Here is a 25,112-nt window from a genome sequence, read left to right as displayed (position 1 = left end):
AGCAACTCTTGTGCCTCCCTGCTTTCAGATGGTGACTCGCCAGGTGAGGAGGCGGCCCTTCAAGCTGGCACTGTGTCCGAGTCAGACATAGAGGAGGAGGAAGAGGAAGCCAGCCCATCAGGGACACCCTCAGCCGAGGCAGCCCATGGCCATGATGGTGACACGTCTTCCCTGGAGGGGAGCAGGGGGGAAGGGTCGGAGGATAGTGAAGCTCCGGGGACCAGCGGGCTGCAGCAACACGGGAGGGGTGGGGAAGCTCGGCGGCCTTCTCCCCGGAGGGTGAGTGCGGCCTCCAGTCCTGCTACAGTGAGCGCAGAGGAGGTGCGGCTCCTAGCGGAAATGGGCGCCCAGGCTGAGCGCAGGCACACTGAGCTCATGGCTGCAGTGGCAAGGATGCCTAACTCCATCGAGTCACTGGCAAGGAGTGTGCAGGAATTCGGGGCAGCACAGGCCAGGAGTCTGCAACAATTCAGTGCAGCACAGGCCAGGAGTCTGCAGGACATCGCGGCAGCACAGGCTAGGAGTCAGCAGGACTTCGCTGCTTCACAGGCGGCTTCTATCCAAGTGCTCAGTCGTGCCGTGCATTCACTGGCTGCTGTCATGCAGACACAGACCAGGGCCACACGGGCACTAACTGCTGCTACACTCGCTGGATCGGCCAGGCATCGCCAGGGCACTCGCTGTGCCGCAGCAGCCCAGCAGTCTGTGCCTCAGGAGATTGCTGCGCATGCTGCAGTGCTGGCCCGTGCGCGTGCCAATGTATCAGCCGACCAGGGAGCGCCTGTGATCTGTCAGGTTGGCAGCATTCCTGTAGCCAACACTGTCACTCCTCCATTGCAGCTGCCACCAGCTGTTGGACAGACTGCTGCCATCGAAGCAGAGTTGGAGCAGTCAGCAGCCGGCCCCTCCAGTCCCAGAGCTGGTCCAGGCCGACCCCCAAGGGCATCTGCCGTCTCATCATCTGACCCTCAGCAGCCTTCCCCCAGCCTTGCTGCAGCCACTGGGGTCCCATTGAGGAGGAGCTGCAGGGCGGGTAGGGGCCAGTCACGGAAGCGAAACGGATCACCCTCGCAGGGGAAAAAGTAGAAGGTGTGGCCAAATGTTTTGTTTTACTTATAAAAGCCGAGACTGGTGTATTTGTTTCATACTTAAAGGCCGAGACTGGTGTATTTGTTTCATATTTAAAGGCCGAGACTGGTATAGAGATAGGAACAGGAGTAGGCCATTCGGCCCTTCGAGCCTGCTCCGCCATTCAATGAGATCATGGCTGATCTTCGTCTGAGATCATAGCTGATCTTACCAGTTCAGTACCCCGTCCCCGCCTTTTCTCCGTAACCCTTAATCCCCTTAGCCTTCAGAAATATATCCAATTCTCTCTTGAAAATATTTATTGAATTAGCCTTCACAGCCCTCTGTGGCAGGGAATTCCACAGGCTCACCACTCTTTGAGTGAAGAAATTCTTCCTCATCTCTGTTTTAAATGATTTGCCCGCTATTTTTAGACTGTGGCCCCTGGTTCTGTGCTCCCCGGCCATTGGAAACATTCTCTCTGAATTCAGCCTGTCCAGGCCTGCCATAATTTTATATGTTTCGATGAGATCCCCTCTCAATCTTCTAAACTCCAGTGAGTACAAGCCCAAACTATTTAATCTCTCTTCGTAGGTCATTCCCGCCATTCCAGGTATCAGCCTGGTGAATCGCCGTTGCACTCTTTCCATGGCAAGAACATCCTTCCGCAGATGGGGCGACCAAAACTGTACACAATACTCCAGATGCGGTCTCACCAGCACCTTGTACAGCTGTAGTAAGGTATCCCTATTCCTATACTCGAACCCCCTTGATATGAAGGCCAACATACCATTTGCCTTCTTAATCGCCTGTTGCACCTGCATGCTCTCCTTCAGTGACTGGTGCACAAGAACACCCAGGTCCCTCTGCACTTCCCCATCTCCCAATCTATTGCCATTTAGATAATAATCTACCCTCCTGTTTTTACCCCCAAAGTGGATAACCTCGCATTTATCCACATTATAGTGCATCTGCCACGTATCCGCCCATTCCCCCAACCTGTCCAAATCGCACTGTAGCCTCCTGACATCCTCATCAGAGCCCACCCCTCCTCCTAGTTTAGTGTCGTCAGCGAATTTGGAAATATTGCATCCAATTCCCTGATCCAGATCATTTATATATATTGTGAACAGCTGGGGTCCCAGGACAGATCCTTGCGGCACCCCGCCGGTCACTGCCTGCCACTCCGAAAACGAGCCGTTTATTCCAACTCTCTGTTTTCTATCCGCCAGCCAGTTCTCTATCCACGTTAATACTTTGCCCCCAATTCCATGAGCCTTAATTTTGCATGATAATCTTTTGTGTGGAACCTTATCGAAGGCTTTCTGGAAGTCAAGGTACACCACATCCACTGGCTCTCCCCCATCTATTTTACCAGTTACTTCCTCAAAAAATTCCAGCAGATTAGTCAAACACGATTTACCCTTTGTAAATCCATGTTGACTCTGTCCGATCCTTTCCCCATTTGTCAAGTGCTCCGCTATTTTATCCTTAATAATGGACTCTAGCATTTTGCCCACAACCGATGTAAGGCTTACTGGTCTATAATTCCCTGCTTTCTCTCTACCCCCCTTTTTAAATATTGGGGTAACATTAGCAACCCTCCAATCCACGGGTACTGTTCCCGAGTCAATGGAGTTCCGGAAGATGATCCTTAGAGCATCTGCTATCTCCAGGGCCACCTCCTTAAGTACCCTAGGATGTAGTTTATCAGGCCCCGGGGATTTGTCGGCCTTCAGTCCCCTCAACTTACCCAACACCATATCCCTAGAGATACTAATTTCTGTCAGCTCCTCCCTCTCATTAGTCCCTATGTTTGCCGATATTCCTGGGAGGTTATTTGTGTCCTCCTTTGTGAATACAGAACCAAAGTATGAGTTTAATTGGTCTGCCATTTCCTTATTCTCCATTATATATTCTCCCGAATCGGACTGCAAGGGACCGACTTGGGATTTTACCAGTCTTTTCCTCCTGATATACCGATAAAAGCTTTTGCAGTCTGTCTTTATGTTTGCTGCAAGTTTACTTTCGTATTCTATTTTCCCCTTCCTGATTAATCCCTTTGTCCTCTTTTGCTGTATCCTGTACTGCCCCCAATCTTCCGGTCTGGTGCTTTTTTTTGCCAGTTGATACGCCCTTTTTTTTGATTTTATGCTGTCCCTAATTTCCCTCGTTATCCACGGTTGAGTCACCTTTTTAGGTTTATTTTTATGCCAAACCGGTATAAACATGTTCTGGAATTCTTCCATTCTATCTTTGAATGCTTGCCATTGTCTATCCACTGTCAATCCCCCCAGAAACACCACCCAATCAATCTTACCCAATTCCCGTCTCATACCCTCGTAATTCCCTTTATTTAAGTTCTGGACCTTAGTCTCTGATTCAATTTCCTCACTCTCCATCTCGACTGAGAGCTCGATCATATTATGATCGCTCTGACCCAAGGGGCCTCGTACAAGAAGATTGCTGATAAGTCCCTTCTCATTGCACAATACCCAGTCTAAAATGGCCTGATCTCGAGTCGGCTCCTCGACATATTGGTCCAGATAACCGTCCCGAAAACATTCCAGGAATTCCTCCTCCTCAGAATTTTTACTAATTTGGGTAGTCCAATCAATATGTAAATTAAAGTCACCCATGATGACAGCTGTGCTCTTATCGCACGCTTCTCTAATTTCCCTTTTTATGCCTTCCCTCACCTCCATATTACTATTTGGAGGCCTATATATCACACCCACTAACGTTTTCCTCCCTTTGCTATTTCTCATTTCTACCCATACAGATTCCGTTTCATCCGAGTTAATATCCTTCCTTTCCATTGCATTAATCCCCTCCTTTACCAGCAATGCTACCCCACCTCCCCTACCTTTTTGCCGATCCTTCCTAAATATTGTATATCCCTGGATGTTAAGTTCCCAGCCTTGCCCACCCTGCAGCCACGTTTCTGTAATCCCAATCAAATCATACTTGTTTACCTCTATTTCCACAACTAATTCATCCACCTTGTTCCTAATGCTTCTAGCATTAAGATACAAAGCCTTCAGGCTTGCTTTTTTCACACTCTCATTATGAATTAGTTTGGCCCTTTGTGTTTCTCTCCTTTGCTTATTGCTTCTCACCTTTCTACCATCTATTTCTGACTTCATATGACTTCCCTCTTTTCCACTACCTAGGTTCCCATCCCCCTGCCAAATTAGTTTAAATCCTCCCGAACCGCCCTAGAAAATATTACCCCGAGGACATCGGCTCCCTCACAGTTCAGGTGTAGACCGTCCCCTTGGTACAGGTCACTCCTCCCCAAGAACTGGTTCCAATGCCTCAAGAATTTAAATCCCTCTCCCTTGCACCACTGCTCAAGCCACGTATTTAGCTTATCTATCTTACTCTCTCTAAACTTATTAGCTCGTGGCACTGGTAGCAATCCAGAGATTACTACCTTTGAGGTCCTACTTTTCAATTTAGCTCCTAACTCCCTAAATTCAGCTTGTAGGACCTCCTCCCTCTTTTTACCTACATCGTTGGTACCTACATGTACCACGACAACTGGCTGATCCCCCTCCCCCTTCAGAATGCTCTGCACCCGCTCCGAGACATCCTTGACCCTTGCACCAGGGAGGCAACATACCATCTTGGAGTCTCGGTCTCGGCCACAGAAACTCCTATCTATCCCCCTTACAATTGAATCCCCTATCACTATAGCCCTATCCCTCTTTTTCCCGCCCTTCTGTGCAGCAGAGCCAGTCATGGTGCCCTGAACCTGGCTGCTGGTGCCTTCCCCTGATAAGTCATCTCCCCCAACAGTACCCAAAACGGTAAACCTGTTTTGGAGGGAGATGACCGCAGGTGACTCCTGCACTACCTTCCTGCCTTTACCCTGCCTTTTGGTCACCCATTTACTGTCTGAGCTAGCCTTTACCTGCGGTGTGACCAACTCACTGAATGTGCTATCCACAACATCCTCAGCATCGCGTATGCTCCAGAGTGAGTCCATTCGCAGCTCCAGCGCCGCCATGCGGTCCGCTAGGAGCTGCAGCTGGACACACTTCCTGCACACATAGTTGTCAGGGACAGTGTCCCTGATTTCCCACATGGCACAGGAGGAGCATGACACGGGTCTGAGCTGCCCTTCCATGACTTAACCCTTACAATACCTTTTTATTTACTACGATTTAGCTTAATTATTGAATTCTACTTAGAATAAGTTTGTGAAAGTACTCACCAACCAGTCACCTACCTGTTTTCTGGTGTTGTATTTTCACTGCCGCCTCCTGTCCTGGAACCTTTTCCACCTAGGTTAGGCTCCTGAAATAAAATAAATTGAACCTACCTTTTCAACTTCCCCTAACCCCTAAAAGGTTAGAGGAGGTGGAAGGGTGGGAGACACTACACTGTAGTGTTTCGGGTTTAGCAACAGCTCCACCTATATAAGAGTTACTGGCCTCCTGCTCTCCCGACTGCACCAGCTGCTCCCTGGTGACGTCACACACTGATTACTATTTACCTCTCTCCTCTGCTGTTGATTTGGTACGCCTCGCAACTGCCGCCGGTTTTTAAGCCGGGCTCCTCCTCGCTGCTCCCTGCTGCTCCGAGTGGTCGGGCCTCGCAACTGCCGCCGGTTTTTAAGCCGGGCTCCTCCTCGCTGCTCTCTGCTGCTCCGAGTGGTCGGGCCTCGCAACTGCCGCCGGTTTTTAAGCCGGGCTCCTCCTCGCTGCTCCCTGCTGCTCCGAGTGGTCGGGCCTCGCAACTGCCGCCGGTTTTTAAGCCGGGCTCCTCCTCGCTGCTCTCTGCTGCTCCGAGTGGTCGGGCCTCGCAACTGCCGCCGGTTTTTAAGCCGGGCTCCTCCTCGCTGCTCTCTGCTGCTCCTACTTGTAAAGGCCGAGACTGGTGTATTTGTGTTTTTGGGGGGGGTTTCTCTCCATTAGTTTGTCATGTGGGAAGGGCACAGAGGTATCACAGTAAAAAAAATTCTTAAATCGCACTGTCCATGCTTTCTTTTGGAAGTCCTGGTTACCCTGCTCGGCTGAGGGCTTGTGGAGCGGCTACATTTATCTTCTGCCATTGGCACAAGCCATTCCCTGAGAGGGGGCCTAGAACCGACGTTCAATAAGCCGCCGACGGGCGGCCCTTGCACTTTTTGCCTCCCTCCTGTGCTGGTCCTCCTCCTCCTCCTCCTCCTCCTCTGGTGGTCCTCCAATGTCTGCTGGCAGTGGCTGAGTCCTGCGGATAGCCAGGTTGCGCAGCATGCAGCACACGACAACGAAATGGGAGACTCGCTCAGGCGAGTACTGTAGGGCTCCCCTGGAACGATCCAGACAGCGGAATCGTTGCTTCAGCACGCCGATTGTTTGCTCAATGATGTTCCTGGTTGCTTGATGGCTGTCATTGTATCCCTCTTCAGCAGGGGTGCTGGGCGCACGGAGCGGGGTCATCAGCCAGGTGCACAAAGGATAGCCTTTGTCCCCGAGAAGCCATCCTCGTGGGTGAGGCTGGGCCTCGAACATGTCTGCCACAGAAGTCTGGCGCAGGATGAAGGCATCGTGGCTGCTGCCTGGAAAGCGGGCATTGACAGCTAGGATGAGCTGCCTGTGGTCACACACCAACTGCACGTTGAGTGAATGGTAGCCCTTCCGGTTGCGGTAATCCTCGGCATTCTCTAGACGTGCCCGCAAAGCCACATGCGTGCAGTCAATGGCGCCCTGCACCATGGGGAAGCCCGCTAATGCTGCAAAGCCCATTGCACGCTCTTGCTGCTTGTCAACGGTCATGGGGAAGAAGATGAACTGACGTCTCCTTCTGAAAAGGGCATTGGTCACCTGGCGGATGCAGCAATGTACCGCAAACTGGGAGATGTTGGAAATGTCCCCAGTAGCGGATTGGAAGGAGCCGGTGGCATAGAAGTTGAGAGCCACCGTCACCTTCACTGCCACCGACAGAGACGTCCTGCTCCTCAGCTGTGGCTGCAGATCTCCGCGAAGCAGGTGGCAGATCTCAGTGACCACTGCCCTTCTGAATCGCAGCCTCCGAACACACTGCTCCTCAGACATGTTCAGATATGAGAACTGCTGGCGATATACCCTGGGTGGGTAAGGCCTCCTTTGCCGACGCCTGTTGCCCCTTCTCCGTCTGGCCATGACTGGCACTCTCTGACGGCGTCTCTGAGCCCTTTGAATGCAATGGAGAAGCCCAACGTTTCCACCCATTGCAGCCCCCATTATATGTTTCCAATCAATGCTATGACACTGAAGTTAAAGACAAGTGCAAAGCTGTGGCCTGAAGCCACAAGTACCTGTGCGAGTGTTGAGCCAAACCAGAAAGCTCTCTACCTTTGTCTCTCTCCAAAGATCCGTCTCTCACAAAGAAGGAGTGGTGTAAATGGCTGCCATTTATACTGCAGGAGGAGTCCCCTTTAATTAGCGCCTCCCATGCCCCGCAGCGACTGGGAACCGTTCCCCTCTACCAGTTGCTAGGGGCGCCAGGTGCACAATAGGCCCGCGCCACTGAATTTCCGGTTCGGGGCGCACAAAGGGCATTGCACCATGAAATGACATCAGGATCTGCACGCGCAGCTGAGCGCGCGCAAAGGTTTTGCGCCGCCGCTAAATCTTAACTGAAGTTCGCGAGAGGCACAGATCGCGCTGCGCCCGGGTGCTAGCCGCTTAGCACCCCACTTCTCCTCCTAAGGCGCTAGCGGCTGGCGCAAACAACTGAATTTCTAGGCCTTAATCTTTACATGAGCTAGAAATCATCAGCTGCTTTGTGGGAAATGAATATTTTTTAACATTAGCTTCAGGTAAAAGTAGCTACATCAAGTGGGTAGGAAGATGAGCACGCTGAGGGTATGCACATGTCCTGTTAGCTATGGAGGTGTTAATGCCAGATAATAGAGCATCACTCAGTAATCAATGGGGAAGCATAGCAATGCAACAAAGACTGACATAACCAGGATCAGCTGTTTTTCTCATTTTAAATAAAATTAAATGCATTATGTTTTATTATTTATTATAGATAGCATGACTAAAAGATTTGTTATTTTCTGTTCACTGCATGCGTTTTAGATGTGACAGTGCTTCAGTAACATTATGTTACCATTGTTTTTTCATGATTGTGAAAATTAATGAACGCCTTTCTCATGGGTGAAAAAAGCAATGGAATCACTGATTCCATTGTATTCTGTGGGTATTACTGTTAAGTTTTAAAGATCAAGACCTAGAAATTCATTGTAGCCACTTTTGGGGCGTTAAAGTCGGGCGGCCGCTAAAGTTTGCGCCCGCCGCCAAATCGAGGCCACTTCTGCGATATTCATTAGCTTCGCCCTAAGAGTTTGCTCGAGCGCTAAAACTGGTGCTGGACGCCTCTCTTTAGGCGCTGAGCCGGAGGTGCTGAGCGAGAGCGCCCAGGCCGGGCGCAGCGCAGGTGCGGCCATCTCGTGATTGACAGCAGACACCCTGGCGCCGGCCAGCTCTTAAGGGGGAAGGGTCGACTTTGTCTGCTGCCACGCCCTGGATAGTGGAGCCCTCCAGCTAGGCCTGAACACTGCTGCTGGACCCAAATAGCGCCTGAAGCCATGCAGAGGGCCCGTGAACGAGCGCAGCGCTTCTCAGAGCGTGATCTGAGTGTGCTGGTTGGTGGTGTGGAGAAGAGGCGCCATATTTTGTACCCGGACAATGGCAGGAAGGCGCCGGTCCGCGCCTACCGGAGAGCCTGGAGGCATGTCGCCATCAAGGTGTCAGCCAACAGCGAGGTCCCCAGGACCGGTGCCCAATGCCGCAAAAAGTTTAATGACCTCACGCGGATTGTCAGGGTGAGTACCCTTTCCAGTGACGACCTCATCCTTGCATGTGCACCTCACATTATGGGCAAAGGGACCTGAAAGCCCTAATGGCCAGCCCTCATCCAGCAGCTATGGAACAGGCATGAACATCAATTGCACATTCTGCACTTAACACACTGGCCAAGCTATTCCACCATGGGAGGCAGTGCACACAAGATCAGGGCGACACACTGGCCAGGCTATTCCACCATGGGAGGCAGTGCACACAAGATCAGGGCAACACACTGTACTTAGAGGCCGTCCTTTCTCTTGCAGGCCAAGCTGGCTAATAATAGGAAGAGCCGGACTGCGACCGGGGGAGGCTGACCCCAGATCCAGCCGCTCACCGAGCTTCAACATCGCGTGGAGCGCATCATGGGTGCCCGGGTGATTGGCCCCGTTGCATGTGGAGATGCCGACCCTGTTCTGGGCACCAATGGTAAGGACATCCACGTTTGGACCTCTCTCGTACCACTTGCGCATCAGATCTACATCCTTTGCCACTGTCCGACCAATGCGCTGAATGCCACCACTCATGCATCCCTCGCTGACGCCCTCTCCTCACTCTAAAGCTACTCTTGTGCCTTCCTGCTTTCAGATGGTGAGGAGGAGGTCCCTGAACTTGCCAGTGACAGCCCCTCAGAGGAGGAGGAGGAGGAGGAGCAAGAGGAAGGCGGCCCATCAGGGGAACCCTCAGCCGTGGCAACCCATGCCAATGTAGGGGACACGTCTTCCCTGGAGGGGAGCGTGGCGGAAGTGTCGGAGGGGAGGGGAGCTCATGGGACCTGCGGCCTGCAGAAACGCGGGAGGGGGGTGCCAGCTCGGCGGCCTTCTCCCCAGAGGGGGGAAGGGTCGGAGGGGAGTCCAATTGCTGGGCCCAGCGGCCTCCAGCAACGCAGGAAGGGTCGGCCAGCTCGGCGGCCTTCTCCCCAGAGGGAGAGTCCGGCCTCCAGTCCGGAGATGGTCTTCGCCGAGGAGATGGAACGCCTCGAGGACTTGTCCGTGGACTCGGAGCGCCGGCACACGGAGCTCATGAGGGTAGTGGCACGGTTGCCTGAGGCCATCGAGTCCCTCTCTCGGAGTGTCACCGACGTCGGGGCCTCACAGGCCATCAGTTTGGCGGAATTCGGGGCAGAGCAGGCAGCGAGTCGGGCGGCATTCGGGGCAGATCAGGCAGCGAGTCGTGCGGCAGTCGGGGCAGCTCAGGCAGCGAGTGGGCAGCTGATCAGTGGTGCCGTGCAGTCACTGGGTGCTCTGATGAGGTCACTGAACAGGTCAACATGGGCACTCGGCAGATTGGTGCGCATGCTGCAGTGCTGGCCCGGGCGAGTGCCAGTGTCTCAGGCGACCAGCGAGCGCCTGTCATCCGCCAGCTTGCCCCCATTCCTCCAGCCGCCACTGCCACTCCCCCAGTGGAGCTGCCAGGAGCTGCTGCAGCGACTGATGCTGGCCAGCCACAGCTGCAGCATTCAACAGCCGCCCGCTCGACGGCCAGACCTCGACTAGGCCGACCCCCAAGGGCATCTGCCGTCACGACATGTGCCCCTCTGGAGCCTGCCCCCAGCCTTGCAGCAGCCAATGGCCTTACTTTGAGGAGCAGCAGCAGGGCGGGCAGGGGCCACCCAAAGATGGCCAAGGCATCGACCTAGCGGGCCAAAAAGTCGAATGTGTGGCCAGTTGTGTTTGTTTTTTGAGGCCGAGAATTGGATGTTTGTTTTTTGAAGGCCGAGGATGTGATGTTTGTTTTTTACGAAGGCCGAGGATGACGGCCATTTTAGTTGCACTGTTTTGTTAATCCTCTCCAGGTTGTGGGAGCGAGTAATGTGTTTGAGTGTCTTTTGGGGGTTTCGTCTGTTTTTGGTTTTCATGTGGGAGGGGCCCTGAGTTTGTACAATAAAGCATTTTATTTATTAACATTGTCCATGTTTGATCTTTGAAGTGTTTGTTGCCTTAACCGGCTGAGGGCTTGCGGAGCGGCTGCAATCATGTTCTTTCATTGGCACAAGCCAGTCCCTGACAGGGGGCCTAGAAGTGACGTTCAATAAGCCGCCGACAAGCGGCCCTTGGACCTTGTGCCTCCCTCCTGGGCTGGTACTCCTCGTCCTCCTCCTCCTCATGCTCCTCCTGCTCCTCCTCCTGAGGTGGGGGTCCAACGTGAGGTGGCAGTGCCTGAGTCCTGCGGATAACCAGGTTGTGCAGCATGCAGCAAACGACGACGAATTGGGAGTCTCGGTCCTGCGAATACTGGAGGACTCCCCCAGAGCGATCGAGACAGCGGAACCGTTGCTTGAGGACGCCGATTGTTTGTTCTATGATGTTCCTAGTCGCTTGATGGCTCTCATTGTATGCCTCTTCAGCAGGGGTCATGGGCGCGCGGAGCGGGGTCATGAGCCAGGTACACAAAGGATAGCCTTTGTCCCCGATAAGCCATCCTCTTGGGGGAGGCTGTGCCTGGAACATGTCAGCCACAGTTGTCTGTCACAGGATAAAGGCATCATGGCTGCTGCCTGGAAAGCGGGCATTGACAGCTAGGATGCGCTGCCTGTGGTCACACACCAGCTGTACGTTGAGGGAATGGTAGCCCTTCCGGTTGCGGTAATCCTCGGCATGCTCCAGAGGTGCCCGCAAAGCCACATGCGTGCAGTCAATGGCGCCCTGCACCATGGGGAAGCCCGCTATTCTTGCAAATCCCACTGCACGCTGCTGCTGCTTGTCCAGGGTCATGGGGAAGGGGATGAATTGATGTCTCCTTCTGAAAAGGGCTTCGGTCACCTGGCGGATGCAGCAATGCACGGCGAACTGGGAGATGTTAGTGATGTCCCCAGCAGCGGATTGGAAGGAGCCGGTGGCATCGAAGTTGAGAGCCACCGTCACCTTCACTGCCACCGACAGAGACGTCCTGCACATCAGCTGTGGCTGCAGATCTCTCTGAAGCAGCTGGCAGATGTCTGCAACCACCTCCCTTCTGAATCGCAGCCTCCTTACACACATCGCGGCAGATATGGTCAGATAGGAGGACTGCTGGCGGTATACCCTGGGTGGGTAAGGCCTCAGTTGGCGACGCCTGTTGCCCCCTCTGCGTCTAGCCAGGGCTGCCACTCTCTCACGGTGTCTGTAAGCCCTTCTGGCATAAGGCTGAAAGTCAGCGTTGGCACCCAATGCAGCCCCCATTATATGCTGGCAAACAATGCGCTCTCAATGAAGGCAAAGATAATTGCTAAGCTCTGGCCTGAGCCAAAAATACCTGTCCTAGTGTTGGTCCAAACCAGTAAGCTCTCCTCCTTGGTCTCTCTCCAAAAAACCGTTGCACAAGAGTGAATGCTGCAAAATGGCTGCCCTTTATAGTGCAGGGTAAGTGCCCTTTAATTAGCGCTCCCCGCGGCCCGCCTCGGCTGTGTACCGTTCCACTTCACAGTCGTTCGGGCCGCCCGGCGCGCAATGGGGCGGCGCGAGTGAAGTTCCGGTTCGGGGCGCACAAAGGGCGTTGCACTAGTAAATGACGTCATGATCTGCGCCCGCAGCAGGGCGCGCGCTAAGACTTTGCGCCGGCGCTAAATGTGTACTGAAGTTGGGGCGAGGCGCAGATTGCGCTGCGCCCGGGCGCTAAGCGCCTAGTGCTCGAGATCTACTCCTCCTAAGGCGCTAACGGCTGGCGCGCCCAACTGAATTTCTAGGCCCAATTGTCTATTTGGGAAAATATATATCTTGCTCTCCTTTAAACCATTAAGCAGTAAGTTCAGTGTGTTTCCACCCTCCTACATGATTAGTGATTTTGTGATTTACAAACCTTATCCTGAATATAAACCAGCAAATCTCAGTGCTGCTTATGGTTAATCTGATATGCTGTTTTATAACCAGAGCATTATACCATGTAATGCGACATGGTTGAGCTATGACACATAATACTGCTATGAGGTATATGTGCACAAATCGTTGAAGGTGGCAGGGCAGGTTGAGAAAGCAGTTAAAAAAGCATACGGAATCCTGGGCTTCATAAATAGAGGCATAGAATACGTTATGATGAACCTCTATAAAACACTGGTTCAGCCTCAACTGGAGTATTGTGTCCAATTCTGGGCACCGCACTTTAGGAAGGATGTGAAGGCCTTAGAGAGGGTGCAGAAAAGATTTACAAGAATGGTTCCAGGGATGAGGGACTTCAGTTATGTGGATAGACTGGAGAAGCTGGGATTGTTCTCCTTAAAGCAGAGAAGGTTGAGAGAAGATTTGATAGAGATGTTCAAAATCATGAGGGGTCTAGAGAGTAGATAGAGAGAAACTGTTCCTATTGGCGGAAGGGTCAAGAACCAGAGAACAAAGATTTAAGGTGATTGGCAGAAGAACCAAAGGGAAAACTTTTTATGCAGCGAGTGGTTATGATCTGGAATGCACTGCCTGAAAGGGTGGTGGACGCAGATTCAATTGTGGCTTCCAAAAGGGAATTGGATAAGTACTTGAAGGAAAAACATTTTCAGGGCTGTGGGGAAAAAGGGCGAGGCAGTGGGACTAGCTGAAGTGCTCTTGCAGAGAGCTGGCATGGGCTTGATGGGCCAAATGGCCCCCTTCTGTGCTGTAACCATTCTATGCTTCTACGGTACAGCTATTTAACTTGGCCTGGCCTTTTTTTTTCATTCATGGGATGTGGGTGTCACTGGCAAAGCCAGCATTTATTGCCCATCCCTAGTTGCCCTTGAGAAAGTGGTGGTGAGCCACCTTCTTGAACCGCTGCAGTCCGTGTGGTGAAGGTACTCCCACAGTGCTGTTAGGAAGGGAGTTTAAGACCACAACATCTAAAGAGTCAATTGCAGTGCAATGTACCAGTCGCGCATGTGCACAGCCAAGGCGGATGGAAAGTGCGCGTGCTGTGGGGTGGAGAATATATTGGGAGGAGGCCTTGTGACTACTGACATCCGCTTGGCAGGAACACCGACAAATGAACAGATGCATCCCTTACTCTGGCTGAGTTTCTGAGGTCAGGGCTGTTTAAATAATTTTGGTAGGCTTCCTAACCTCTTCCTCGGAGCCTGCCTGGGAGAGCCTGGAGAATGTCCTGCTTATCATGAGGGCAGCCGAAGAAGGGCTGGGGAGTTTACTTGATCATCCCATCATCAATTCAGTTCCCTTCGGGAGATTTAAAATATAAATGATCCCTTGCCAACTTGAGCAGCATTGAACAGTAGGGGCACAGAGATGTCCCTTGTGCTGAGCATTGCTAAGGTGCAAATGATGAAAAATATGTTGCATGATGTACCCCTATCATTTGCCTCTAATTATAATGGGGCAGTAATTCCTCCCCAAACGCATGCACAGCGCATGCGCTGAAAACCAGCATTTCCTCTCCTCTAACCCAAGAGGTGAAGAGGCTAGCGCGTGCGCTGTAGGGGGCAGCGCGTGCGTCTTGGATTTCCTCTGTTTTGGGGGATTTGCGCATGTCTAAAGGCCTCCGGTCTTTACGCTTGTAAAAAGCACACGTAAGTATTTATTTTTACAGGTAAGTGGTGTTTTAGTGTAATTTAGAATTTTTTTTTCCACAGGTTTATTATTTTAAAGAATCTACAATAAGGTAAGTTTAGTTTTAGACCCTTTTTATTAAAAATTTATTTTTTTCAAAAAAAAAAATTATTGTTTAAATTATTTTTTTTAACTTATTTATACTTAATTTAATGATTGGGATGTTTTTTAAATTTTTATTTAAAGTTTAAATAGTGTTTTGGGCCCCCGTAGTTTTCATGAGTTTGACAGTTCTTACTCTCAAACTCATGAATGAACCTTCCCCTCCCCTGATTGGTTGTACAGTGCTCACCTGATCCCAGCTGGCACATCGCACTAACTACACCGCTGGGTCAGGTAAGCACTGCGCGCTGACATCTGAACCGGGCCTGTGACAGGAAATGCAAGCAGGCCCGGGCTTCAGATGTCAGCGCGCAGGATGAGTGCAGATCGGGGGCTTGCACGCGCGGCAAGCCCCCGACACCAAGTTCTGGGCCAATATGCCCACCTGTATTTGGGCAAACAATGTAAATGCCAATATCACATCTGGTGGAAAATGCTGGGACTGGTGGGGAAGCATGGGAAGTTGGTGGAGCGGCTCCTAAATAATGTTCTGATGCATTATGGTCCAGGTACGCCTGGGAGCCGACGTAACTTGAGTGGAAAATCTAGCCCTAATGTATTGAACTGTGGGGACATCAAATTCAACTTTAATCCCTTCCATGCCCAAAATCCTCACAGCTACACTTTTCAGTAAGAGTTACTACACAGTGATCAAAAGACAGAACCCTGGAAGTGTCACCTAACAGGGTGAAACTTCTACCTACTGATTTATTCCACCAATGACTGCATCCTAAATGCTGAGAATGGGGTCATTTACATTATTGGGCGGACAACTGCGCCTATAGTGATGTATTGGGGCACCTACTTTCTCGGGCCATTGGAAATTTGGAGCGACATTTCCTTGTGCTATTTCTGGGTTTCGATGTCCAGTTAACTCCCACAGACCAGGGATTAAATCTGCAACCTTTGGGATGTACCACACCAGGCAATGCATTTATCCATTGAGCCATCAAAGGAGCCTATTTTCATTGTTTAACCCTGCATTCAGGCCAACACAGACCTCAATGTAAATATCATTTGCTGTGGTTTTCTTGATCTAAAACTTTTTCTTCTTATATTGTGCTGCATAAAGTTCTAATTTTTGATTGCAAGTGTGGATGAACAGAGACCTAAGGGATCCAATACATAATTCCCTGAAAATTAGAGTAACCAAAGCCATAAATAAGGCCAATAGTATTTTGAGTTTTATAAATAAGAGCATAGAGTAATGAGCAAAAAGGTAAGGTATTTGTACAAGGCTATTATTAGGCCATGGTAAAAGTGCTATTTGTAGTTTTGGATGCCCAGATATAGAAAGCGCATCAAAGCCATTGAGAGATTACAGCATAGATTTGCCAGGGATGGGAAAATATAGTTATGAATATTAATTTGAGATACTGGGACTATTTCCACTGAAGTAGAGAAGGCAAGAGGTTTTTAAAATGTGCAAAGAGCCGGCACAGATATAATGGGCTGTATGGCCTCCTTCAGTGCTTTAAACTTCTATGGATTTGCCATAATGCTTAATATAAAATGTTTAAACTTTTTTCTCTTTGCAGATTCTCTAGAGTTGAAATACAGAATTTCCTCTGGCGATCCATATGGCTATTTTTGCATTGAATCTAAATCTGGTGTCATCAGAAGCAGTAAGCAGTTAGATCATGAAGCCCAACCTTTTGCATTGCTTACTGTTCAGTCTCAAACCAGCAGCTCCCCTGTCTACAGCAGTACACAGGTCAACATAACAATTACTGATGTCAATGATAACACACCAACATTCCAGCAAGAATCTGAAATTATTACCATTTCAAAGAACACCTTACCAGGAACAGTTATCTACATTGCTCATGCTGAAGACAAAGACAGTGGATCAAATGGAATAGTCGTGTACAGTTTACAGAATGACTATGAACAAATTTTTACCATTGATCCCGTACATGGAATACTTTATCTCAACAGGAGCCTTTTCTCAGTGAAACCACAATACAGTATAAATGTTTTAGCAAGTGACCAGGGAACCCAACCATTGAGTGCTGTGTTCATGTTATTTGTGAATGTTGACCATTTGGATGATATTTTGACTTTTGAAACACTAGTTTACCAAGTTGAAGTCAGTGAAGCTGCACCATCAGACACGAGAGTTTTGCAAGTCCGTGCTTACAGACAAGATCTGCAGGCAGACTCTGGCTTAGTTTACTCACTTCAGCCAAATTTGGATTCATTAATGTTTGGCATCCATGCTGACAGTGGCTGGATTTACATTCAGAAAGCTCTGGACTATGAATCCACATTTGCTTACAACTTTAAAGTGTTTGCCATAAATCCAAAGGATCACTTAAAACGAAATGCTGCTACCACTGTAACTGTTGGCGTTATAGATGAAAATGATAATCCTCCTAAGTTTACACAAGATTTGTATTTTTTCACAATTGAAGAAAACCCCATTCCTCAAGGCCTGGTTGGAAAAGTACAAGCAACAGATCGAGATTCAGGAAAAAATTCTCAGTTGTCATATACGCTGTTATCTGATGGAAAATTCTTCAGAATTAATTCAAAGACAGGTAAAAAAAAATGAAAGGAATTGTAGCAAAGGTGATAACAAAGGAGAATACCTGCATCCCAAGGGAAAGCACATACAAGTAAATGGATGGTTGCTAATGTTATACGACTATTCAAGAAAGGGGAGAGGGATGAACCGGGAAACTACAGACCAGTCAGCCTAACATTGCTGGTGGGGAAGTTATTAGAAACCATTATCAGGGACAAAATAAACTTTCATTTGGAAAGCTATGGGTTAATCAAGGAGAGCCAGCATAGATTTGCTGAAAGCAATCGTGCCTGACTCACTTGATTGAATTGTTTGATGAGGTAACAGAGAAGGTTGATCAAGGTAGTAGAGTAGATGTATATATGGACTTTTGGAAGGCACACAGGAGACTTGTTAAGAAGATGGAAACCCATGGAATTAAAGGGAAAGTGGCGGTATGGATATGGAATTGGCTCAGTGACAGGAAGCAGAGGGTGGTGGTGGTGGATGGATGTTTTTCAGACTGAGATGGTTTTCAGTGGTCCCCTAGAGTGAGTTTTGGGTCCATTACTCTTTTCAATTTTTATAAATGACCTAGACTCGGGTGTAAGGAGCAGCATTATATAGAAACTTGGAAATGTAGTAGGTAGTGATGAGGGTAGTTGTAGACTTCAGGAAGACATAAGACAGGATAGTGAAATGTGCAGAAGTATGGCAGATGGAGTTGAATGCGGGGAAGTGTGAGGTGATGCACTTTGGGAGGACTAAAATGAAAAGACAGTATAATAAATGGCACGATTTTGAGAAGTGTAGATGAGTAGAGAGACCTTGGTGTCCATATACACAAATCTTTAAAGGTGGCAGGGCAAGTTGATAAGGTGGTTAAAAAAGCATATGGGTTACTTGGGTTTATAAATAGAATATCAAAGCAAAGAGATCATGCTAGAACTTTATAAATCACTGGTTAGGCCTCAGTTGGAGTATTGTGGACAATTCTGGGCACCACACTCCAGGAAAGATGTAAAGGCCTTAGAAAGGGTACAGAGGAGGTTTACCAGCATGTTACCAGGGATGAGGGACTTCAGTTATGAGGAGAGGTTGGAAAAGTTAGGACTGTTCTCCTTGGAACAGAGATGGTTAAGAGGTGATCTAATAGAGGTTTTCAAGATGATGAGAGGTTTTGATAGAGTAGTTAGAGAAAATCTATTCCCCCTGGCGAGTTGGTCAATAACCAGAGTTCATAGATTTAAAATCATTGTCAAAAGATCTAGACGGGAGATGAGGAGAATTGTTTTCACTCAGAGTTGTCGGGATCCGGAACGTTGTACCTGAAAAGGTGGTGGAAGCTGATTCCATAAATAATCTTGAAAGGGTGTTGGACAGGTACTTGAGGATGAGGAACTTACAGGGTTACAGACAAAATGTGGGGGTGTGGGACTAAACACGACTGCTCTTTCAAAAAGCCAGCACAGACATGATGGGTCGAATGGCCTCATTCTGTGCTATAAGTATCTATGATTCTATTTTAAATCCCCAAACTGATCTAAGCAGCTGATGCGTGCCTTCAGAATTCCATTAGTGTGCTCCTATGATGACTCTGATGGACCTTGTAATAGTGGTACTCATCTAATGTCCTGGGAAAGTACACAGGAAGGTAGTCTTGATCTCCCAGGAGCAATCTAGATACTTGCCTTTCTGGATGCCTGCCTTAAAATGAAGGCATTATGGCAGCTAACAGGAAAACAAGCATTCACTTGTGAGATTCAGTGCTGCTGGTCACAAACTGGGGGAAAGGAATCCTTTTCTGTTAATATATGTGATGGGATTGATCAAGGGAGCATGTATGCCATGTGGGTGAAACCTTTAACTCCTTGTACTTTGGGGAATCCTGCCACTCAATAAATGTGCAATGCCTTGTTGCTATTTGTTCAAAGCAAAGGTATCATTACACCCTCCTATATTTGGGCAGATGCATTACATACCCAACTTCAGTTCTGGCAGAAAATCCCTTCCCCCATCCTCCCAGACTACACTGATTTAATCAGGCGTAACCTCTCAGGAAAATTGGCTGCAATAAGTCTGCATAAAAGGGAACCCCTTCAATATTTGTATGTGATATGGAGCCATTAACACAGGAGGATTCTAGATTGAAACCTTGTTAGAGATGAGTTAGCTGACCTTCGCTGAGGCAGCAGTGGGATACTACAATTAGCCTCAATGTCCTTAGGCTAAAATGGATAAAAATCAGTTTCTGCTCCTAATTGCAATCCTGCTAGAGAGCAGACACTGGTTGGGGACATTCACCCTCCGCTAAGAAGCCCCCCACAGTTAAATATCGTGACAAAACTATCTACTCTCACACATGGCTGCTTGGAGAAGGTGCCAGATGACTGCTGGTACTCAGTGCCTGTACCCTAGCATTCGTCACTGCTTCAAGAGGGAAGCGATAAATTAGAAAGCAAACCAAAATTTGCATAATTGATCATGAATATTTTATGCAAGTGGAACTATATATGTTACTTAATAGATATATATATTAGTTATATTTTCTGTCTTAAACTTATTTTCCAGGTGAGATTATTAACTGGGTTGCATTAGATCGTGAACATCATACTCATCACCAGTTGTCTGTACTAGTTACAGATCATGGTGTGCCTCGACAAAATGCCTCCACAACTGTTTATATCACAGTCACTGACATTAATGATAATAAACCACTATTTTCTTACCCTGGACCTAGACATGAGTACACTGTCAAGGTATGTATACATCTAAGATTCTCTTTTTATTGTTTACTATGTATGGATATTAAACAATACATAATCATATATGTATAATAATAACTAACAATAAGCACAAAAGGGATAAGTAAAGCTGAGTGTTTGAGATTATACACAGCTGAGTTCCGGTATTGGGAAATGCGGGGAGATGCATAGCAGAGCGCATCCTCAAGGAATTTTCTGCTCCCATTCCAGATCTTCCAATAAATCGGTGGTGGGTAAGCTCACCAAGGAAGTCCAAGATCTCCTTGGGCCCGAAGTACCAAGGTTACCTGGGTCTCTTCTGGCTACTATCCTATCTGCCACCAGGTTTCGCTGACAATTAAATATCGATGGGGCCCCAGCTTAATTGTGGTGGGTGCTTTCGGCATGACTGAAATCAGCAGGGATAAGGTGGTCTCGTGCACGAATGCTGTGCAAAACGCCCAACCGCCATTTTAAACATTTGCCTACCCCCTTCCTGCTGGGCGGGCAGGGTTAAAATCAGGCCTCTGAGTTATAGTCCCAAGAAGCATCATAGATACATAGAAGATAGGAGCAGGAGTAGGCCATTCGGCCCCTTGAGCCTATTCCGCCATTTAATGAGATCATGGCTGATCCTTCAAATTCAGTACCCTGTCCCTGCTTTCTCTCCATAACCCTTGATCCCTTTAGCCTTAAGAAATACATCTAACTCCTTCTTGAATATATTTAATAAGTTAGCCTCAACTGCCTTCTGTGGTAGAGAATTCCACAGGTTCACCACTCTCTGGGTGAAGAAATTCCTCCTCATCTCAGTCCTAAATGGCTTACCCCTTATCCTTAGACTGTGACCCCTGGTTCTGGACTCCCCCGCCATCGGGAACAGCCTTCCTGCATCTAGTCTGTCTAGTCCTGTTAGAATTTTATAAGTTTCAATGAGATCCCCTCTCATTCTTCTAAACTCTAGCGAATATAAGCCTAATTGACTCAATCTCTCTTCATACGTCATTCCTGCCATCCCAGGTATCAGTCTGGTGAATCTTCGCTGCACTCCCTCCATGGCAAGAACATCCTTCCTCAGATAAGGTGACCAAAACTGCACACAGTACTCAAGGTGTGGTCTCACCAAGGCCCTGTACAACTGCAGCAAGACATCCTTGCTCCTATACTCGAATCCTCTCGCTATGAAGGCCAACATACCATTTGCCTTCTTAACCGCCTGCTGCACCTGCATGCTTACCTTTAGCGACTGGTGCACAAGGACACCCAGGTCTCGTTGCACTTCCCCTTTTCCCAATCTATTGCCGTTCAGATAATAATCTGTCTTCCTGTTTTTGCCACCAAAGTGGATAACCGCATTTAGCCACATTATCATGCATCTGCCCAATCACCCAACCTGTCCAAATCATACTGGAGTTTCTCTGCATCCTCCTCACAGCACACACGCCCACCCAGCTTTGTGTCATCTGCAAACTTGGCGATATTACATCTAGTTCTCGCGTCTAGATCATTAAATTATATTGTGAATAACTGGGATCCTAGCACCGATCCCTGCGGTACCCCACTAGGCACTGCCTGCCACTCGGAAAAAGACCCGTTTATTCCAACTCTTTGCTTCCTGTCTGCCAACCAGTTCTCTATCCAAGTCAGTACCTTACCCCCAATCCCATGTGCTTTAACTTTGCACGCCAGTTTCTTATGCGGGACCTTATCGAAAGCCTTCTGAAAGTCCAAATACACCACATCCACTGGTTCTCCCTTATCTATTCTACCAGTTACATCCTCAAAAAATTCCAGTAGATCAGTCAAGCATGATTTACCTTTTGTAAATCCATGTTGACTTTCTCCGATCCTGTCATTGTTTTCTAAGTGCTCTGCTATTACATCTTTTATAATGGACTCTAGCATTTTCCCCACTACCGATGTCGGGCTTATCGGTCTATAATTCCCCATTTTCTCTCTACCACCTTTTTTAAATAGTGGGGTTACATTAGCTACCCTCCAATCCATGGGAACTATTCCAGAGTCTATAGAATTTTAGAAGATGACCAGCAATGCATCTACTATTTCTAGGGCCACTTCCTTAAGTGCCCTAGGATGTAGATTATCGGGCCCTGGGGATTTATCGGCCTTCAATCCCGTCAATTTCCCTAACACCATTTCCCTACAAATACTGATTTCATTCAATTCCTCCCTCTCATTAGACCCTATGTTCCCCGAAATCTCTGGAAGATTATTTGTTTCCTCCTTTGTGAAGACAGAACCAAAGTATGTATTTAATTGGTCATCCATTTCTTTGATCCCCATTATAAATTCCCCTGATTCTGACTGCAAGGGACCTACGCTTGACTTCACCAATCTTTTTCTCTTTACATAGCTACAGAAGCTTTTACAGTCAGTTTTTATGTTCCCTGCAAGCTTACTCTCATATTCTATTTTCCCCCTCTTAATTAATCCCTTTGTCCTCCTTTGCTGAATCCTAAACTGCTCCCAATCCTCAGTTTTGCTGCTTTTTCTGGCCAATTTATATGCCCTCTCCTTGGATCTTATGCTATCCCTAATTTCCCTTGTTAGCCACGGTTAAGTGACCTTTTTTGTTTTATTTTTATGCCAAACAGGGATGAACAAATTCTGTAGTTCATCCATGCGATCTTTAAATGTTTGCCATTGCCTATCCACCGTCAACCCTTTAAGTAACGTTCCCCAATCCATCCTAGCCAGCTCGCACCTCATACCATCGTAGTTTCCTTTATTTAAATTCAGGACCCGAGTCTGAGTCGACTACTTCACTCTCCATCTTAATGAAGAATTCCATCATATTATGATCGCTCCTCCCCAAGGGGCCTCGCACAACAACATTGCTAATTAATCCTTTCTCATTACATAATACCCAGTCTAAGATGGCCTGATCTCTAGTTGGTTCCTCGACATATTGGTCCAGGAAACCATCCCGTATATACTCTAGGAATTCCTCCTCCACAGTATTGTTACTAATTTGGTTAGCCCAATCTATATGCAGATTAAAGTCACCCATGAAAACTGCTGTGTCCTTATTGCACACGTCTCTAATTTCCTGTTTAATGTCATCCCCAACCTCAGCATTACTGTTTGGGGGTCTGTATCCAACTCCCACTAACGTTTTCTGCCCCTTGGTATTTCTCAGCTCTACCCATACAGATTCCACATCATCAGAGCTAATATCCTTCCTTACTGTTGTGTTAATCTCCTCTTTAACCAGCAATGCTACCCCACCTCCTTTTCCTTTTTGCCTGTCCTTCCTGAATATTGAATACCCCTGGATGTTGAATTCTCAGCCTTGGTCACCCTGGAGCCATGTCTCCGTAATTTCAATTACATCATATCCGTTTACATCTATTTGCGCAGCTAATTCATCCACCTTATTACGAATGCTCCTCGCATTAAGACACAAGGCCTTCAGGCTTGTTTTTTTAACACTCTTAATCCTTTTAGAATTATTATTTACTGTAGCCCTGTTTGATTCACACCCTTGATTTCTCTGCCTTCCACTTTTGCTTTTCTCCTTCCTGTCTTTTGTTTCTATCCTTTCTTCCCTTTCCTCTGTCTCCCTGCACAGGTTCCCAACCCCCTGCCATTTTAGTTTAAACCCTCCCCGACAGCACTAGCAAACACTCCCCCTTGGACATCGGTCCCAGTCCCGCCCAGGTTTAAACCGTTTGTACTGGTCCCACCTCCCCCAGAACCGGTTCCAATGTCCCAGGAATTTGAATCCCTCCTCCTTGCACCATTCCTCTAGCCACGTATTCATCTGAAATATCCTTCTATTTCTACTCTGACTAGCACGTGGCACTGGTAGCAATCCTGAAATTCCTACCTTTGAGGTCCTATTTTTTAATTTACCTCCTAACTCCCTATATTCAGCTTTTAGGACCTCATCCCGTTTTTTACCTATATCATTGGTACCTATATGCACCACGACACCATATCATATGGCTCACCCTCCACCACAATGCATATGTAGACCTCCAATAGGATGTATAAACACAGGCCCCATACTAATGAGCAACACCACTAATGATCTATTAATGTGTTTTTAATAATTAATTCCTGGTAATTCACTGCAGTTAAAAGCTTGCAATAACATATTGTCAGCGTATATTGCAAAATTGCAGGCGTGTTGCCTGTGATTTTCAGCTGTTGTGGATGATAAGTTGCAAGCAGTGTGTCGACTATTTTCTGATGTATGCTGGCGACGGACGATGTTTTCCGTCACCACCACATGCTAGTATGATTACCCATATTATGCCATCATGTAATGCAGAAATTGTACATGGTCTGTTGAAAAATACACACTCTAAATCTAATCTTGTTTCCTACTGTTTTCATATACTTTGCACTTTATATACTACATAACTTTCAGCTGCTGTAGCAATAAGCTCTGACAATACTGTTACTGGAAAATACCAAAATATTGTCAAGACTTGCTTGCTTTGGTTTTATTTATTCACCAAAGAATTTTCTTTAATAACATCCATGGGCTAAATTTCAACCTTAGTGCTCCAGGTGCAGAGTGTTATGTGTCGGGAGTACATATCAGGAATTTAGGCAAATTCCTAATATGTGCTCCTGGTGCACGGAATTCTGCAGCGGAAAAAAGAATGCGAAAATGTACCTCGTGGGTTGTAAATAGTCTATTTTTGAATATTATGGATGCTATTAAATTTATTCTTCTCCGAATACTTGCTATGCCTGAAAATTGTACAGTAACTAAAGTTGCATTTTTTTAGCCTGCAAGTAATGATATGCAATTATTATAGAAACATTTAATGCATTTGTATCAAATTCTGTTGTCTGCTATTTTGATAGCGATGTAAAAATAAATGGTTAAAGCTTCTGCTGCTACCTGTACATATGAATTACACACAACTTTAACTTCTGTGGCCCCGAAATTCCCTGGGGGTTCTCCCGGTCTCCCATCAAAGTTACAGTGAGAGACCTGGAGAACCACTGTGGAATTTCAAGGTCTATGCTTTTATCTTTCTTTAGGATACATCATTGGAACAAATTTTGTGACCCCCTATGGGTGCATACGAGGTGTGCGCGCACCCATAGGAGCCGCGCAAGTGCCAGGTTTAGGCATACGAAGCGCATGCATTAAAACCCGGCACTTGCGATCTGTCAAGAATCTTCTTGTCAGATCGCAATGCGTCCCTGCGCTTTTTGGAGAGTTTAAAAAAATAGAAAAATAAAATTTGATCACAAATTTATAAATTAAAAATACTCTTTAAAAGTAAGTTTATTTTTAGCTCCGTAAAAACATTTAATTTTTTTTTCAAAAAATTTAATTTTTGTTTAAAATATTTAATTAAATGTCATTTAAATTCATTTTAAATAT

The 25,112-nt window shown here is 47.5% G+C and overlaps 1 protein-coding gene across 1 annotated transcript in view; it reads left to right on the top strand.

The window, feature by feature from the left end:
- dchs2 (dachsous cadherin-related 2) overlaps positions 1 to 25,112 on the top strand; it is a 145,777-nt gene that overhangs the window by 10,004 nt on the left and 110,661 nt on the right. The window contains exons 4-5 of the mRNA XM_085961434.1: positions 16,030 to 17,031; positions 19,569 to 19,756. Coding sequence (XP_085817560.1) covers positions 16,030 to 17,031; positions 19,569 to 19,756 — 1,190 coding nt within the window. The remainder of the gene's footprint in view (positions 1 to 16,029; positions 17,032 to 19,568; positions 19,757 to 25,112) is intronic.

This window comes from Somniosus microcephalus, chromosome 2 (assembly GCF_052327205.1).
Source record: "Somniosus microcephalus isolate GS21.2 chromosome 2, FLI_Smic_1.0, whole genome shotgun sequence".
Classification (NCBI taxonomy): Eukaryota; Metazoa; Chordata; class Chondrichthyes; order Squaliformes; family Somniosidae; genus Somniosus; species Somniosus microcephalus.
This window is presented reverse-complemented; position numbering and strand designations above follow the sequence as displayed.